General features: G+C 43.9%; 1 protein-coding gene across 1 annotated transcript in view; it reads right to left on the bottom strand.

The window, feature by feature from the left end:
* Positions 1-213: 213 nt before the first annotated feature.
* Positions 214-19,025, bottom strand: part of AGXT2 (alanine--glyoxylate aminotransferase 2) — a 20,282-nt gene continuing 1,470 nt past the window's right edge. The window contains exons 2-14 of the mRNA XM_019531688.1: positions 18,716-18,964; positions 16,693-16,877; positions 16,306-16,429; positions 14,455-14,549; positions 12,677-12,770; positions 10,915-11,008; positions 8,836-8,936; positions 8,038-8,130; positions 6,276-6,408; positions 4,488-4,576; positions 3,186-3,335; positions 2,747-2,845; positions 214-1,683 (exon numbers count right to left, since the gene is read on the bottom strand). Of these exons, the coding sequence (XP_019387233.1) occupies positions 1,573-1,683; positions 2,747-2,845; positions 3,186-3,335; positions 4,488-4,576; positions 6,276-6,408; positions 8,038-8,130; positions 8,836-8,936; positions 10,915-11,008; positions 12,677-12,770; positions 14,455-14,549; positions 16,306-16,429; positions 16,693-16,877; positions 18,716-18,964 (1,617 nt within the window). The 3' untranslated portion in view covers positions 214-1,572. The remainder of the gene's footprint in view (positions 1,684-2,746; positions 2,846-3,185; positions 3,336-4,487; positions 4,577-6,275; positions 6,409-8,037; positions 8,131-8,835; positions 8,937-10,914; positions 11,009-12,676; positions 12,771-14,454; positions 14,550-16,305; positions 16,430-16,692; positions 16,878-18,715; positions 18,965-19,025) is intronic.

Raw genomic sequence — 19,025 nt, forward strand, 5'->3', positions numbered from 1 at the left:
TCTCTTTAATTATCTGCTTCTTTTAGACCACTCTACAAATATTAGAAAGTGCAAACTGGCCTGTATCTTGGTACAGTTCAAATCTTGCTGTGCGCCTTTATTTGCCTTGAAATATAAATTAAAGAGCTGCTTGTGGGAAAAGACCCAACTTCTCTTTATGGCTAGTTCATCTCTAAACTATAAAAGGCAGAATTACAAAGAAATGCAACACACAAGGTCAGTATGATGCCTTTATTGGACCAAAAAGCAATTTTTGTGTGAGGACTAACATTTGGAAAGTGTAACTTGCAAACGCAGCATCCTTGGGCAGTAGGCAAGATGTTTAGTAGAAGTCTTGCAATAGGTACCCCATGGCAAACACTACTGAACTCCTTAACCATGTTTGTACAGGGGAGCACAGCACTTTGTTTCACCAGCTGTGGAAGGTTGTCCTGGCTAAGTGAAGCAGGGGTGCCGACACAACTCTCGCTGCCAGTGAGAGTAGAGGGAAGATGGCCGTGGGAGAGAGCGTTCAGGGGCAAGTTCTGAGGTAGGTGTCATCTTATGTGGCTACTTGGCAAGAGCTTCATCTTCTCAGAGGGTTTCACAGAAACTCTGCACCCTGCAGCCCAATAGCAAAGGCTCGCAGTAGAACTTGAGTACACTCTGTTCTACCTCTGTTTCACTGCTACAGCTATTTCCTACTACATAAAGGAAAATTAGGCTCTTGATAAGTATCATTATAGGAGTTAAATCGTTTGTTGTGTGATGCTGCCTTACCACGCTGAGCATATCTTGTCTCCTTGAATGGGAAAATAAGGACTTGTTACCATTTCTTCACTTTGCAGCCACACAGCCAAACGTTGGAGCTTTCCATTGAAATGGAAGGGTAATCACTTTTAGATTGCTGGTGTAGAAGCACGTGTGTTCTAGGAACAAAATTTTAATGCTAAAATCTACTAAAGGAAGTCTGTCTAAAAGCAAGAGAGCTTAAAATTCAATGAAGTCATTAGTTACTCAGCAATGTCACTGTGGAAAGTAAATCTCTGCATGTCAACTTCAAGTCGATCAACGTTACAGCCAGAATTCCATCAGCTCCTTCCGAGCTGAGTTGCCAGGATTGGAGGGGGAATCGCCACAGCTAGAACTTTAAATTTAAAGATGCTTGACAGCCAGCACTGTTAACTACAGATAGGCTCTGCCTGAGGGCTTCCTGCCCAGTACTGATAGTATGAATTGTCAGTGGTTTGCTGCCAAAGATGGGATGGGAGATTAGTCTTGCAGGTACTCTACTCCCAGTTGACTGGGAAGGCACTAATTAATAACTCATTTGGCTTTGTGTGTTCACAATAGGCAAAACTGCTCTTGTGATGCAGGACATTAGAGTAAGAGTGAGTTCTTGTTTAGCCACCAAATTAAGGAATCTTCCAAAATCATTTAAATTCACAAAGTGCTCAGTGAAATAAGGTCTGATTTTCTTCATCCAATGACTTTCCTGCAGACTGCATTATAGTTGGAGGACGATTCCAGAGTATTGATTATGTGCGCACTAAATATTTGAGCTTCATCTGAGGCAAGGGAACTGTTTAGGGTCTATGTTGCAGCTTTTCTTTCCATGTGTCTCATTAGTGCAGCATGAAATACTTCCAATGCAAAGTCTGCATCTTTTTTAGTGATGCACATTGGTGGTTTAATTCTGAAGGTCTGAAGAGAGACAGGTTTGATGAACATTTGATGCACAGTCACCCAGTAAAACTACCCCTGCATCCCAATATAATCAGGAGTAAGTAACATGCCAGTCTTCTTACAGATTACCAGTAATAATAATATCCATTCAGGCCTAAGGTAGCTTGAATGAAATAAATTAATTTTGTATTTCATTTAGTCTTTCACTTTTAAGGCTGATTTAAGAGTACAGGCACAAAATGGGTATGGTGGTTAATGCAAAATGTATTTGGTCTAATGGGGGAAACGGATTGTATAACATGAGTTTAGTAGAAATTCCTGTTTCTATTCTGAAGTGTTCTGAGATGCAGCTAAACAGCAGAAAATGAAGTTTATAGCTCAAGGTGCTCCCCCCTCTATAAGCAGCCAACATCAATTTGTACCACATCCCAAACTGAATCTGCGCTGAAGTCTCCTGAGCAATTCAGTGTTGTAGCCTGACTTGGAATACAAACGCTGGGCTTGACCGGAAAATATTGTGGCACCAGTGCCTCACTAATACCTTAGTGTGGTATTTAGGGCACTCTCTGGGAGGTGGATTTGAGTCTCAACAGCCTAAGGAAGAATTGAACTTGGATCTCCCACAACCTACATAAATACTCGTAACCACTGGGTTAATAGGAGTAATAGCAACAGCACATCTATCATTTGGAAAAAAGTGACCCTGGCTCCATTTTTCTAAAGGTGCCTAGGCCAAGTGCAGTGAAGTGCCGAATAAGGCACATAAGCCTTAGGGAAATATAGGATTCATGACATGCTTCTCAGCAGTTTCCTGCTGGAGGACTCAGTGGGCTAATTATTTTGGTTCCTGTCCCAGTCTAAGTCAGGGTTCAGGAGTCTGACTGGGAGGTGGCTGCTAAAGTTTAAACACTGCAATGCTCAGCTTCCAATGTTTTGGGTCCAATCCTAAATCATTCCTATACTTGCAATTCCACTCGGTAAAGCCTAATGCTACCTGCTGCTACTCACACATGGACTATAGCATGACTTAGACGATATCATAACTTTAAGCTCTCCAGTTGTACATTAGAGGCTCCTGTACCTGACCATAAATTCCTCCTTTGCCAATCAATACTCCCATGTCTTTGCAGTCTTCCCAGATCTGACCTATCTCTTCAATGGGAAGAGGCTGACGACCATCCTGTGAAGAGAGACCATTTAGCTTTTAAGTTATTTGAGTAGATTAAATCCGTGAGGCACAAGTGTTGCATTGACCAACCCCAGTGAAAAGCTTACTTGTCTATCTTTCAGGATGCAATTACCCAATTTCAAACAAACAGACAAGTGCTGTTTTGCAGCATATTAAAAATCAGTGAAGCATTTTGGGACTTTGAATCTTCTAACTCACTTATAGTAAGTGTAACATCACCTGTTCTATGGATTCTTTTTAAGAGGAACAGTCTCTTGTGGCCACATGGCCCATGAAGGTAGAGCTTTAGCACTGTTGTAAATCACAGGACATGAGCCTTGTTCTTACTGACCTTGTCCTTCACCATTTCTATTCCAATCATAAGCCCTTTGCCGCGGACGTCTCCAACGATCTCAAACTTATCCCGCGCTTTGGCTAACTCAAACAGCATGTAAGTCCCCACTTCTTCACTGTTCTTTTGTAGACCATCTTCTAAAATGGCCTGGTTAGAAATGACAGACATCCAGATTGAAGAAAAAGGATTAAATCTAAAATTGGATTGCCCTGCACAAAATGGGTAACAGCCATCTCTATTTCCCTTAGCAAAGACACAGCAGGCTAATAATGCAAAGTTTTACCTCCACTAGTATTTTAGAAAATACTGGAATGGCAATCTGCACTTGTCAAACGTACACTGCTGCTTTTTTCCCCATTATTTATTTGCCTAAGACAGTCAGTGTGAGCTTTATACGTGAATTTTAATCATTGTAAGTCTTCTAGTACAGTTCAACTCTCCTTTCTCATGTCATATCAACATCAAGCTATGTATGCATTTACAGCATAAGTCTATTCTGCTTTCTAAAGCTTCCTGGCAAGCACTTACATTTAAAGTATATACAGAAATCTTTAATAGTAAGAGTGAATTAAAATGAATTTGTCTTATTTCTAGCTTCCCCAGCTGCTAACACAAACTATAACTGTATTTAATTATTGACATACATCAACCACTTTATACATTGAAAATTTGCTTTATGAAACAGATGCGGGGTGGGGAGAGGAGGGAGAAATCTTGCAGCTAGAGATGCCAAAACTGGTATTTTTTTTTATTCATAGTTTGTTAATCTAGCTCAAGTTTTGAGAAACTTAGCTAAGCACACAAGATGATCTGGGACACCCCTCTGTAACACTCACTCCAGCTGGTAAACAAAGCTGTTGACAGTCTGGCTATTCTAGTTTTTCAAGCGGATACTGCTGCTTCACTAGTGAGTCAGAAGGACACAGTCCATTCTAGGGAAAGGAGCTTCTATTAAAGAAGGGAGTAATAAGGGACTGCATTTGGCAACCCTGGTGATACAGCAGACAGACATTAAGTAGTTTTGAAATGAGGCTTCGGGAAGGCTGAAGGTGTTAGGGATGCACGGTATTGCAAGACAAAATCTTAGCCCTGCTACAGCACTAGAGTAAAGATCAAATTCAATAATGGGACAATCAATCAGAAAAATTAATGTTTGTGGTCTTAAATTAATATTTACATTTCCCCCCTTGTGTAACTACTGAAAGTCCCAGCAGCATAAAGGAGTCTTGCTGCAGTCTCTGCCATAGCATTTTGCAAACAGCATAAGGCACTTGGAACATATCACTGTAACATTCTTACATCAAGCACTGCAGATCCAACTACACATGCCACAGGGTTTCCTCCAAATGTATTAAAGTGAAGGTTTTGAGCCAAGGAGTTTGCAATCTCTAGAAGAAAAAGCACATTCATTGATTTCCTCCCTCACCATTGCCTGCCTGTTTCTAGTATTCATCAGCTCTTATTGCTGTTTCAGTTGTAAACTAATCTCATGCCTCATTCTTTCTATTTAACTGCAGGCAAAAGGAGAAGAAGGTGTTAGATTCTCAGCAACCGTTTGAAAATATAGGGCAAAAATTTCAGAAAATGGGCAGTGAGGTTTAGAGGTGAAGAAGTTTGATGAGTTATGGATTCTCTGCTATTTTCAGTAGATGTTAAGTACCAGATAAATTAGAGCTTACATAGGAGTGAAGTAGAATTGAGGTGCCCTTACCAGGGAAAGCAATCAGGAATGTCCCTATTGCAGCTGCCCCAAAAGAAATGCCTCAGTCTGAGAACAGAGACATCCAACTCCTGCTGGACCCATAATGGAGCTGGGAGCCTGCCCAGACCACACCCCACGCTGTTAGCTGGGCTCTGACAACTCCTAATGCTCACTGATGGTGCTGAATTCAGTACAAATTGCTGCAACAATTTGCTGGGGGAAAGTCCATCTTTTCTAGTGATAAGAGCATTCACCCAGGAAGTGGCAGGCTCAGTAGGGCACTGCTGCATCCTGTCAGGCCCTGGATGGGCTAGCACCCAGCTCTCCCATTAGGTTAGTAGTGCTCACCATTTCAGGCTGGATGGAGGGTGGTGCACAGTCAGTCCATGGGCCAGAGCTGGTGCATAGGATTGGTTTGTGGACCTGAACCAGTGGGAGCACAATCCAGCATGTGGCTCTGCACACCTTGGATCAGACCTGCCACACTGTCCTCATGTCTGCAAGCCAGCTTGATCTAGTGCGTGGTGCCATGACTTCTGGTCATAGGGCTTAGAAATTTGGTGGTGGGAGAAGTAGTGGCAGCACTAATTGCCACAACTCCACCACTGCAGAATTTCTGCATGAGAGACAGATTTGCAGGCCAGATCTTGCCTGCAGGCTGAAGGTTGAGTACTGCTATACTAAGCTACTATGCAGAAGTAGGCACTAGCTGAACACCTGCTATCAAATAAAACATGGCCTGGATCGAAAGACGATGAAGGCATCTAGTTCTAAGGAGGGACAGGAGTTCAAACACACACTTCCCCTTCAGCCTAGGTATCTCCTGCTTGTTAACCCTGGGTGCTCAGGATGGCACACTGCACCACATGCTGATCCTGGGAACATCACCCTGCCCTTCTGGATTAGCTCCTGGTGCAAAGCTTTTTAGGCATGCTGAAGCCTAAAACAAAAGCACCAACAGAGCTGATATGGATCTGGGCTAAACACACTGGGTCATGGGTACTGACTAGTCAGCAGTTAAGCAGCTGTCCGAATACTATCTTGTATAACAGAAGTGCATCTATTCAATAGGCAGGTGAATTCAGGCAGGAGTTTTGGGGTCTCTTACCAGTTCTACAATGACCTTAGTTATTCCACTGATGCCTGTGGGTTTTACTCTGATCACTATGTGGCTGAGCAGACTGTGAATTTTATTATCTCCATGCACCTCTGAGAAGCGAGCTTCAGACTTGTCTATGTCCAAAGCCTGTTTTGAGACTGAATATATCTGTATCTCATTTCTAAAATGCACTTGCTGAGATGATTGATTCCATAGTCATTGGACGAGTATACGGTATATTTCATATTCAAATTACCACATGTCTTAAAATAAGAAATATTTGTACCTCTTGTTGTTACAACAGCAGCCATTGGAAAGCCATTACCAATTCCTTTTGCCATGGTAACGATGTCAGGAACTATATCATGTGTCTGAAATCCCCAGAAATGGCTGCCAGTGCGTCCAAAGCCTGTCTGTACCTTGCAAGAGCAAATACACAAACATTTGCTTACACATTGTTTTTCAAGAGTTATTTAATGCTTGTACTATTTATGAGCCTTTCTGTTCTTGCCTATCGTATTGCTTTGTAACCATAATATCTAAATGCCAACTTCATTTATTTGAGCAGGATTCTTCTTCAACTAGCTTTACACAGATTATTTTACCTTTAACAAATGCTGACTTCAGTACAAAACGTTTTCCACACACAGTTTTGTTGACAGCTGTGTTACTAATTATGCATTATCTTTACAGAAACACTGTACCTGCTACAAATGAAAAGTGGCCTAGCACACAATCTGGAGGGTTTGTTCCTGTGACTTTTCTGTAGGTGCAGATTTTAAGCCTAAAAACCAGTCATATAAATTCTATTACATAAAACTGTATAAAGGCTCTCTCATATGAAAGAGCTTACAGTGTTTATCCTAAGGCAGATCTACGTAGGCTGAAGTCACAGGGACTTGCATATGCTTAGCTTTCAGAAGCAGCTCCAGGGGTCACTGCACTAATTGTACCAGGATTTTACTATGCCAGCATATTTAGCATCCATCACAGTCTCTCTTACTCACTTCCAGCTTGCCTCCCTGTTTTTCTAATGGTTCATTTCTATTAACTCAAACTGTCTTACTAAGAAAATTATATTTAAAAGGGTATCTGCTGGTGGTTTGGGATAGAGTCTCCTCAAGAGTTCCTCTGCAAGCACTGGTTTTGTCTATACTTCAATGAAATAGATAAAATTGTAAAACAACTCTTCCTAGTCCAAACCTGACCTCAGATGAGTACTGGTAGGAGTATTTAAATATGTTTTCTGCTGATGAAATAAAACTCTGTTGAAGTCAAAGGAATACCACCCATTTATACAAGCAGGGAATAAGATCCAATGAATTTGCAACAGAAATTGTCAGCTTAGTACAAATGAGGAAACACAGTACTGAGAAAGTTAGGGGATAATGTGTGGCAGCTTTGACTTGCAGAGGCTCTGTGCTAGGAATGCTGCACTCTGCTCAGGCTGCTAAACTCTAGACCAGGGTAGGCAACCCCTGGCACGGGTGCCAGGGCATGGTACTCAAAGGCATTTTGCTTGGCATGCGTGCCTTGGGGCGAAATGGTGGAGAAGGGGCCAGGGCCGCACTGCCACAACAAAGATCAGGCCCCTCGCAGCTCCCCTGCCATCCGCCTCGGCACACCATCTTACAAATTGAGGTTGAAGGTGTTTTTGGTGCCCTTCCCAAAAGTGTTGCCAACCCCTGCTCTAGATTTACTTTAGAGTGGGGTGGTCAATCTGCAGCATATGACCACTTTGCGTCATACCTGGCAGATTAGGGAGGAGACAGGCAGCATGATGGCAGACAGAGAAGAAAACAACAAACAGAGCAGCATACTGAGCAGGGAGCACAGGGCATCAGAATGGAGAGCAGCAGTTCAAGAGGATGGGAGTAGCACTTGGGGAGGGTGTGGGGCTAAGGTGGCGTGCCTGCCAAAAAGGTTGGCTTTCACTGATTTAGACTGCTTCCAGGCCTTCAACTGATCTAGTATTTGCCTTTGCCTGGCTAATGGCCTTGCAGAATTATCCAAAACTCCCAAGAACTTTTGCAGCTACGGACACTTACTTCATCCACAATACAGACGCCTCCTCTCTCTCGCACTAACTGAAAGGCTTCCTTTAGGAAACTTTTAGGATACTGAACAGCTCCGTTAACACCCTATCAAAAAATACGTAAACACATTGTTTTCAGCAACAGAGATAGGATCGTTATTTCAAACCTACAACCTAGCAACATTCAGATAAGACAGAGAAATCTAAGAATAAAATGTGGTCAGTAAGTTATCTGGAGAATTCTGCGGTGGCTTAGCTTAGACTTTAGAAGCATTGCTGAAATGGAGGGAGCAGCTGTCTTGTGAACCCCAAAATTTACTACCCATCTAAACAGCCTAAGAATAATGCACATGTACACAGAGACGAGGCAGCAAAAAGGAGACAGACAATGGGGTCAATCTTCTCAAGCTAATGAGCCCACAACACTTATGCCTCAGAGACTTTTAGTGTACATGGCCCCAAGGCAAATACAGCCAGCTTGCTGCATCATTTGGAGGCAATGCTGGCCTAGATCTTCCTCTAGGTGCTTGGTCATTTAAGTCTACTATCTAGGTGCCAACGACCTCCTCAAAACCATAGCTCAGCCAACCACCTTCAATTTGCCATATGAGGTGTCTTGTAGGCAGTAAGTTAAGCCATTTGCACTTTTGCAGCCTCACTTCTGAATGAGTGAGGTGGTTCAGAGCATACTAAGGCTCAGTTTTTGGTAGGTATTCACATTCGGACCCCACCAACCACATTGTTTTTGAGTACTTTGTGCTATATAGTACTGTGCTGTTACAAATAGAATGGAACGTAGTAAGTAACCTACTTGGATTGGCTCGGCAATAAATCCAGCGATTCCTTTAGGCACACAAGTATTCAGAGTGTCTTTGAACTGTTCAATGTACTGGTTGTTTGCATGACAATGACCTGTGTGGCAGGAACACAAGAATGGTGTACTGGAAATGACAGACACATAGATTAATAATTTAACATTACATGGATGTACATAAAAACATGCTTTTAGGTATTTTTAACATTCCTAGATTGAAGGTGAATTATCAGAAGTTAATAAATTGTTTTGCATTTCCTAAGTATGCTGTCTGGGTCATAAAGCCAGCCTTTTGGAGCAAGGAGGTGTCCCAGGTTAACATAAAACAAAGTACTCATAACACTCCATCAAACACTCAAAGCAAACTGATGGCCAAAGTCTACTCCCCTTTCATGTGCCTAAGAATATGGATAAATGTACATTTACCTACTTTAAAAGGAGCAGGGGAACTGCTGCTTTGGAACATACAGTTGCTGTTATGCTTTATCTGTTACGGCTGCATGAGCCTAACGTACAAATTAGGTTAATCATTGTAACTTGGACCCTAAATGAAGCAAGGTAAAGTCTAAGAGGTTTTGCTACACTTCTATCACTAGAGAATCAAGCAGGTGAACCAGTTCCAACCTAACAGCTCCTATGGCATCCTTTGCTGTTGATACCATTGTTAGATCTGTCTGTACCTTAGAGCACTGGTGTCAAGCTCATCAGGCCCCTTGAGCCAGATGAATGGCACGGGGCTGGTCCACAGTGAATGGTGCAGGACCAGCCCGGCAGGCTGCATCAGGCTTGCAAACTGGCCCCATGTGCAGTGCTCGGCCTGGCCAGGCCTGGTGTGGGTGCTTTGTGCAGAATGCATCCCAACCCAGCCCAGTGTGCACCACATGTGGGTCTATTCCAAAACCCACAGCAAGCACCACGGGCTGGATGACAGGGCACTACAGGCTGGATTCAGCCCACAGGCTGTATCTTTGAAACCCCTGCCCTAGAGGGCATATATGTGGCTTCATAACTGCAATTTTTAGCACTTGCATGTAGGTTACAGTACACAGTCACTCTTGCCCCACGCTTCTCTTCTAAGCATGCTCAGCAGGCAGCTATGTAGGTCAGTGGTGATCAACTTTTTTGTCCAGCAAGCTGCATAGGCAGGGCCCAGTCCATCCACAGGCTGGATCTGGCCAGTGAACTGAATCTGGCACCAATTCAGCCTCACAGGGGTAGGGGGTATGGCCTGCCCCTGTGGGAGGAAGGGCACATCACCTAGCCCCAACCTGGCCAGGTGGAAGGAAAGGAGGTATGGCATAGCTCCACAGGCGGAAGGGTGACCTGCCCCCAAACCAGCTGTGCAGAGGGAGAGGGCATGGCCTGGCCCCATAGAAAAAAGGGGGCATGATGTGGCCCCAGCTTGGCTGGGCAGAAGGAAGAGAGCGTGGCCTGGCCCTGATCTGGCTATGCAGTTTTGGGGGGAAATCATGGCCCAGCTCCAACCCGTCACACAGGACTTGGGATTTTGGCAGCAGGGAGGGATGGCAGTATTAACTGCCACTGCTTCTCCTTGGCCACCAAATTTCCTGACCCTTGGGGAGTCCCACAGGCCAGATTCCAAGATGCCCTGGACAGCGGGTTGAGCACCCCAGCGTAGGGAGTGGCAGAAAACAGAGTTGCCTCAATACGTGCATAGCATCAGGTAAGTCCTAAAGTGTCAGCCACAGAAAAACCACAACAGGGGGAGGGCGCAGAAAAAAAAAGGATGTCTTCTCCACTTATAGTTTACTGGGTAGGGCACCAGCCCAAGGAACAAAAGACCTAGGTTCTAGGCTCCTTGTCCAGAGGAGAACTGAACTGTATTTCTTGCTTTCCAGCAAAACGTGCTAATCACCAGGCCATGGAGTAGGCACTGCCTACCATGCTCTCCAGCCCACTTCCTGAAGCAGAGAGAAAGCCAGAGTAAAGCTAGCTTGGTGTGATGGATGCTGCCTTGGCAGGGAGGGGCGTCCCTGGGTGATGTTGTTTTGGCTTCTCCTGTCCCATCTTTCCTTTTGCACCTAATAGCAACCACATTCCTTGCCATCAACAAACCTCCAGAACATCTGCATTTCCGGACAGTTTGCACTGGAGAATCTCGGCAATGGCTTCCTCCCCAGGGACCACGGAAAACATCTGGTAACATTGTCTGTGGAGAAGAACAGAAATAGCTGCAGACCTTCAAAAAAAGTCAGTACTGAGAACAAAACTATTGTTCAATGAAAGACTTTAAGCAATAATCCTAAAACACATTAAAACAGTTATTTCAATAATGTGGTTTTGTTTGAAAGAAATTTTGATACAGAAAATTAAAAATCTGCTGTGTCAAATGGGAGATCCAATTCAACTGACCAGTCTGAAAACAACTTGTAAAATGCACTTTTGCGAGGGTCTGCAACCTCAGAAGGAAGGCAGTGCACAAGACTAGGAATCCAAGTCTTTGAAATTAAAATCATTCTGTCCTCCAGCGATTAGTGTGGGGATAGTCAGCTCACTGATTTTATTAATCAATTACGGTGGCCCAAAACTGACCTTTCAAATTTGTCCATACAACCTTGCAGTGGCAGGACACTGACAGTGCCCTTGTTCCCCTGCTTTTGTGGGAGGTTAGGGTGGTCTCGCTGTCCTTGGGCTATGTGCCTTATAGTCATGCAACAGGGTAGATTGTGGAGTTTTAGGAATAGGTTAGCAACCACTTGTCTGGGATGGCTTAGACAGGGTCTAGCCGCCCTCCTGAGGTCCCTTCTGGCCCATCTTTTCTATTACTCTCCGATTCTATGAATTCCAGGCATTCAAAACTAGATATAGGACAGCATATTGCAGGGAGGCAGTGCAGTCCAGTGGACTGATAATAGGCCAAAAACTTGATTTCTACTTTTAATCCTAATAATGGCATCAGCAGAGTCATTTAAATTCTGGGCTGAAGCTCAGCTGCAGTCTGAGAAATGGATGCAACAAAGAACTGAGAGGTCCGGGGGGGGGAATAGATCCCAAAGAAGTCTTCTTGGGGCCAATTTTGCACCTAGGATGGTCCCTAGTGTAGATTAAATTAGCCAACCCCAGCTGTCAACAGTCTTCATTAGCCATTTCTGCCATCAGGGCAAAGAGATATGAGCAGGGGCTACTATACATGTTTATTGCATTTTCAATCCAGAGGGAAATCCTCAAGAGGTTATTTTATATCATTTTTATCAGAAGTCTTAATAAACTTGAAAACCTGGGCTTGGGGCCCAATGTGCTAGTGCCCTACCCCTCTTGCAGCTTTTATACACAGGCAAAGTTAGGGCAAAGTGGAGACACAACACTTCCATTCTGATCTGGTAGCATTTTTCCCCACTCACTGGGCATGTGCATGCGTCTACACATAATGCTACATCGCCATAGCTCATTGCTATGGCAACATAGTGTCACCAGGCACAAACTGTGACGGCAACACTACTGCACAGTAGATCGTTGCTACTGCATAATAGCAACTAAAATAACCATGCGATGACAAGACTGCACAATAACACCACTTAAGCAAGTACTGAATGACTGCAGTCCCATCACTGCATGGTTATTTTAGCTGCTACTATGCGGTAGCAATGATCTACTGTGCAGTAGTGTAACAACCACGCAGTCTACCGCATGTGCAGATGTGTCCACTCTGTACTTAGGCAAATGATCAAACAGACTCAGGCCTAGCACATCCTCCTTATTAGTTAACATCTGAACTGTATTTTGACAACATAAGGCATTAAGTAAATTTTATCACATTTGAGCAAACGAGCACTCTTATTCAGTAGCTAAGACATAAATAAAACATTAAAAACCTCACTGTTGGGCAGCCAAAGCCATTGGCGACACCGTGCTTATAAGATCCGATGGATGTCAAACCCTGCGTGTAAGGGCTGCCTCCATGGTATCCTCCTCTGTGGGAACAGAACAAAGCACATACTCATTTCCTTTGGATGTCACGTGAGGTTTAAGTGGAAACAGCTGCACTCATTCCTACAGAGCTTGCTCCTGCTCTCTGGGTAGAGGAAAAGAGCAGACAACCTGGAGGAAGTGGGGGCATTTCTGGATGCAATACAAAAAAACAATCCTTCCACCATTTATTGCTTTGTTTATGGCAGACTTGAATGCCAATTAGCTCTGGATTTGTAACTAAGCGTTCATTCTGGTGAGAGGTTACCAGGGGCAGGCAATTATTCGGGTGGAAGGCCGCTTACTGAGTTCTGGCAAGGCATCAAAGGCTGCATGACAGGCAGCCAGAGGCAGATAAATATTAACTTTCTAAATTTTTAAGAGCCCAGCAGGTCAGATAGAATAGCCTGGCAGGCCACATCTGACCCACGGGCCGCATTTTCCCCACCCCTGGGTTAGACGTACTGACCAGAGGTAATATAGGCAGGTGCTATGAGAGCTTCTTCACACAGCTGTACCTGTGTATCTGAACCTTGGGCAACAAACACCCCTGCTTTTTAAATCTTGGGCACCACTTCCCTCTCAAGCAGATATTTCCACTCAGTTTGGGGTGATATTTTATTCATACACCATTTACAGCTTATTCATAGGAATTACTATATTCGGTGGATCTCAAAACCTTGAGATTTTCCGTATAGTCTCTGACCAAAAATATTACGTTTTTTTAAGATTAAAACATTATAAGCACGCTCCTTAATGCAGCAATGCTCAGCCAGGGAATGCCTTGAGATCCCTTCAAGGATGCTATGGGATGCCAAGCAGTGGTGGCACTGCTAGGCATGCAAACGTGATTCAGAAGGTAAACACAGGAACCCAGGGCAGCTCCACATGTTATGCTAATTGTAGCATAGCTTTACTTGTGGAGCAAAAACACTGCACCATGTGCACAGCTACACGTGCACAAAACAGGCTGCCAGGAAGGAAAAAGGAATAACAGCTTGCATTGCTTTTTTGGTTCAACCAATCAGCGGTGAGAGGCAGGGGCCGCACACTGGACAGCCCTGTATGCCAATCAATGGCGAGGGCCATGGCCATCAGGGCCCCTCAACCAATCAGCAGCAAGGGGCAGGCTCACCACAAAAAGGCCATGAAGTTCGCTTCGTGCACCACAAGCAGCCTGGGAAAATCCCTTTCACTCACTGCAAGTGATAGTGATAAGGATTTTGCACATGAAAACGGTCTCAGTTAATTGCACAATAACAGTAATGTGTAGAGGGGACCTGGTTATTAGAAACATTCTTCCCTGTTGTGGTCTTTTTGAGTTATCTGCAGCAGAAAAATTGCTCTATTATTCATCTGGAGCCAAAAAAATGAGTGAAAATTAAAGGTTGAGCAGTGCCTTAAATCTGATGAGGGGTGCCTTGAGTCTAAAAAAGTTGAGAACCACTGCCGTAAAGAATAACAGAAAGCATAGGCTATAGATGGGCAAGTGGTTTGTACATGGAGCAGTCCTAATACACAAGCTGCACTTCAGCTCCCAATGGGTATTAAGTCTTTAAACTAAACTAGCAGTTACATTTATTAATTCAAATAGTTCAATGACAGATTCTGGGTTAATAAAGTCCCTTTTATTTCCTGCATTGTGTGCATGGTTATGCAAATGGAATTCATAAAATGTATTATGATTACCTGAAACAGATGATGTCAAAGTTACGAGTATAAAGCCTTGCCATGAACATTGCCAAATCATTGGCTTCTGACCCACTGTTGGTCAGGTAAACCACCTATGGAAGGACAAATTTCATATTGATCTCAACATATCAAATATTGACTTTGTTTTACAAGGGCCAATCAATCAAACCGAACACAGCTGTTTAAAGATCAATTTCTCCTGCATTTTGTCTGCAAAGAGAATTTGGAATATTTGATGCCTCTGCTTATACAATGCAAGACAGATACATATTTCAAACAAATCTCACAGCACTCGGAGCAAGATCCTAGAACGGATGCAAGAAGCTGAGTTCTGAGCAGTTGCATGGTAATGTTTACTACTATCTCTAATACACACAGCTCACGGATTGTCAGGTACTGCACCAGGGCTGGTTCAAGACTCTGCTGCTATTACGTCAGCTGATTGTCAGTCCCACCCCAGCACTGCAACAGGTCGTGAAGTGGCCCTGGTGCAGTACTGGGGCTGGGATCAACAACAGAGGCTTGGTGGAGCTGAGGGGTTCCTGGCTGATGTCACAGCTGAGTGAGGACCACAAATAGCTAGTAGTATCTCTGGAGTGGTCCAACGAGAGCTGAACACATGTTACTTAATACAATCTGGAGTTACTTCTTGTACGAAAAGTCCTAACTTTGCTATGATACGATTGCACTTAGTGCATATCTTACTGCTTGAACATGCAGATGCTGATGTTTTAAGTGCAGTTAACATGTTCTAAGTGTGACATGTGACAAGGCCCTCAGACCCCGAGGGTAGATGGAACCACAACAGCAGCAAAGGTAATAGTAAATAGTCTTGGAGATTAGTTACCAAATAGGGAGGGTAGAGGAGGAGAAAAAAAAGGTAAGCAGTGTTTGGACAATGGGAGGTTAAAGTTTTAAGGGGACACCATTCAGTCATCCTGTATGAGAGATCTAAGCAACTTGGTTAATTTTTTTAAACCCAGGCATGTAATTTGAGAGCTTAAATCCTACTGACTTTAAATAGTCTAAAATGCATAAGTTACTCTGGTGCTTCAAAATGTTATCCCTCCGCAACTAATTTCTTTAAAGAAAAACATTTAAAGTAGTTTCAGACATAACTCCTGATCCTGAGTGCCCTAGCCATCTTTTGAGAGGATTTTAAACTTTTTCCCTGCCTATTGTTGCACAGAGGACAGTGTGCTCTCTTTACATGAGTCTAATGGACTACACAGGGAAATAGTCGGTGAAGCCAACTACAAATAGAAGGCTGTAAAGTGCAAAAAGCAAATGCAGTTAAAATGCTTCCTCCCAACACCAATTATTCTGAGTTCAAGTAGTTTTACACAATGCTTGTAATAAAAGGGAAAACGTATTTTCAGAGTTATGACTGTTTCTGAATTGGCAGTGCCTCAGTATGGTGAAATCTGAAATGAAAAAATGACTCAAAAGTTGAACTTTACATAGTATGGACAATGCAGGATTTTCCACATGTAGAAGGCAGGGTAGATTTGCACCTTATAGACTAACTAAACAGAGGTACATAAACTTATGCATATTCTTATGCATCTCTGATTTAGTCTGTAAGGTCCAGATCTACCCCATCACCTGCCTCACTCAGGACTAATACAGCTAACTACCTCTCTCTTATACTTGTGCCAGTCTAGGTTCATAGTAAAGTTCAGCATGTCTTGAGAATTGTCATTTTTTTCTCTTCAGCTGAAGGTTTATACTCTTTCTGGGGATATGATATGAGGCTCAGAGTTTGACACTGTGTTATTTTGTGTCTCATGTACTGTATCTTTCTTCATCCATACTTAGCAGCCAGCCACCCTGTTAGAACTAAGGTACCTTAAGTGGATCAGGGAGAAGTGCCGTCAGCTTCTCTGCGTATTCCTGGATTGATGGATGCATGTAGATGTTGGTTGTGTGCCACAGACGACCAAGCTGTTTTTGGGCAGCTGCGGTTACCTTCCTGCATGTAATCAAAACACACACAGAGTAATTAATCCAGCATATTTTTAATTCTTAAAATTTCGGTAATTTCTAAACTGCCAGATGAAGGAATGAATGAGCCCATTCTCCAAAGGATCACCGCAATTGTTTTAAACATAGAAATGAAATGCCAAAGCACAAAAAGCTATATTCTGCCTTTGGATATATGGTGCTACACACTGAACAAAATAGAACAGTGTATTTCTGTATTAGCCAGTGAAACTCAAATGATAACACACTTACGGGTGACAGTGACCAACACTAACAGTCACAATTCCAGCAAAGAGATCAAGGTATCGTTTTCCTTCATAATCAAACAGCCACTGCATATGTCCCTGATGTAGTAGCAATGGTTTCTTGTAATATGTTGTCAGTGAGGGAGAGACATTTTGTTTGCGGATCTTCAGCATATGGTCATAGGGATAAGCCTGCATGTTGTAAAAAAATCATTATTCTTTTCCCTTTCTCTAAAGGTTTCAGCATTGCCACATCAACACATTACAATTTGTTCACTTAACTAAAATATTAAAATAAACACTGATACACAACTAGTCTCCATAAACTTCTGCAATTCCATTATACAGAACAAGGTTGTTATTTTGTACTGATCTCATCATTAAAGCACATCAATTAAAAAAGGTATCAGATGGATTCATATTCTGTTATACAGACGATAGAGAAGCACCCATTTGGAAAGATGTAGTTGATTTTTTTTTTTTTTAACAAACATGCTGAACAGCTAACGCACAAACCATCTGTCACAATTGCCATCCAAATGTGCAACACCCGTTGGCAACAGAACAGGTGAACTACTATGGCTTGGGTGAGAAAAGCATGTGAATTTATGGTCTCATTGTGTGATATGCACCAGCTTAGTACGTTAATAGAAACATAAGTTTAAGTTAAGCTGTTCTCACATGAGGGACCTTTAGTACCACCACACTGAGGTCATGCTTTTTACTGCATATGTTTTATCCACTGTGTATAGCAAGGAGTGAGCCTGTGTAAGAACTCAGGTCAGTGCCACTTTCCCTCTCTAGGAATTTAGGTCCAGATCAAAGGGACTTAAACTTGGTAACTTTAAATACTGCTGCAGCTAGTTTCAGTGTTATGCTGCCCTTGCCTTCTGGTGCCTCCAGAAAAAGAATTAACCAACTGCAGAAAGTTGGATGCCTGGGGAGGGGATTAATAAAAAACAGCATGCTGGAGGGTGGAGGAACTGAACACAGCCAATAGGAAAGAGAGGAGGATCAAAAAATTGACTAATTCTCAGACCTTGGCACCTGCACCCAGCCCTGAGTTAGGTGCTTATGTGAAACTGAGAAGCACAGTCTGAAACCCCCTTAGGCACAACTTTTTCCTTTCAAAATAATAGCACCTGGGTAGAGCCCTGATGCCAAAAACCTTTATGCATTCAACCCACCAAATAATGCAAAATGCAGAAGCAGGAATCAGACCCCGACTCCCTGCTCCCCAAAGAGTCTGATGGTTCGGTACGCTGCCACAGAGCAGTGCCACACACCAGGTCTTTTATGGATCTGATCCTAACTTTCACTTGCCCAGAATGAGCTTAGCACAAAGGACAGTGATATTCATCCAGGTCGCCAGAGAGATACTGTCAAGGGTGCCACGAAAATGATTCACAAAATAAAGCTAGAGATTCAAATAGGAATTCACAGCGCTAAAACCATCCTGACCTGCTGCGGTCTTTCTGAGTTGCTTGCAACAGGAAAAAACTTTCCGTAGCCAAAAAATGAGTAAAAATTAAGAGTTGGCATTTTCCAAGGGGTGTGTCTTGGGTTTAACAACAGGTGCCTTGAGTCTAAAAGGGATGAGGACTACTGACATAGGATGGCATAACTCTCCTCATACCAGCTGAGTCCAGCCCCCTGGTAGCCTGAAACCAGTTCAGCCTCTGTGGGATGACAACAGCCCAACTGCAAATGAAACACATTTCCTTAGCCTAGTCTTCCTACAGCTACAAAACACTCCACACTTCCCAGTCCCAGCACCTGGTGCCACACACAGAGCAGGTGCGAGATCTCTCCTCGCATGATGCAGCCTTGATGATCTGGTGCTTACCGGTGCCCTACTTCACAGAGGGGCTGCTCAACTCTTGCCCTCCGCCAGCTCCCTGGGACAGGCCAGCTGCAAGCAAGCCCCGAGAGCAACCTCTGGAGCCACTGAACCGCTGCGAGGAGCTAGCAAACGGGACAGTACTGCCAGCGGCACGGGCAGGCCCGGCAGGGGTGGCACTGCGACTTACCTCGTAGTTTCCAGGCGAGAAGTCGCAGGGGGGCATCTTGGCTCGCAAGGGGAACGAGCTTTTCCTGCTCTGCTGCCACAGGACACCTGCAGAAACACAGGCAGCGGAGGGGGTATCAGGCGCTCGGCCCAGCACAGGCCGCCTGCCCCCGAGCGGATGTGCCCGCGCGCCCAGGGGACAGCCGGGTCTGGGGAAGGACTGAGACCAGCGCGGCCTTGCCAGGATCCTGGAGACGGGCCGGGCAGGGGCCTGGGGGCAGGTCGTGCAGCCGCCAACAACGCAAACCGGCCCCGACACCGCCGCGTCCCAC

The sequence above is a fragment of the Crocodylus porosus genome, unplaced genomic scaffold, assembly GCF_001723895.1.
Source record: "Crocodylus porosus isolate Cpor-Errol unplaced genomic scaffold, CroPor_comp1, whole genome shotgun sequence".
Lineage (NCBI taxonomy): Eukaryota > Metazoa > Chordata > Crocodylia > Crocodylidae > Crocodylus > Crocodylus porosus.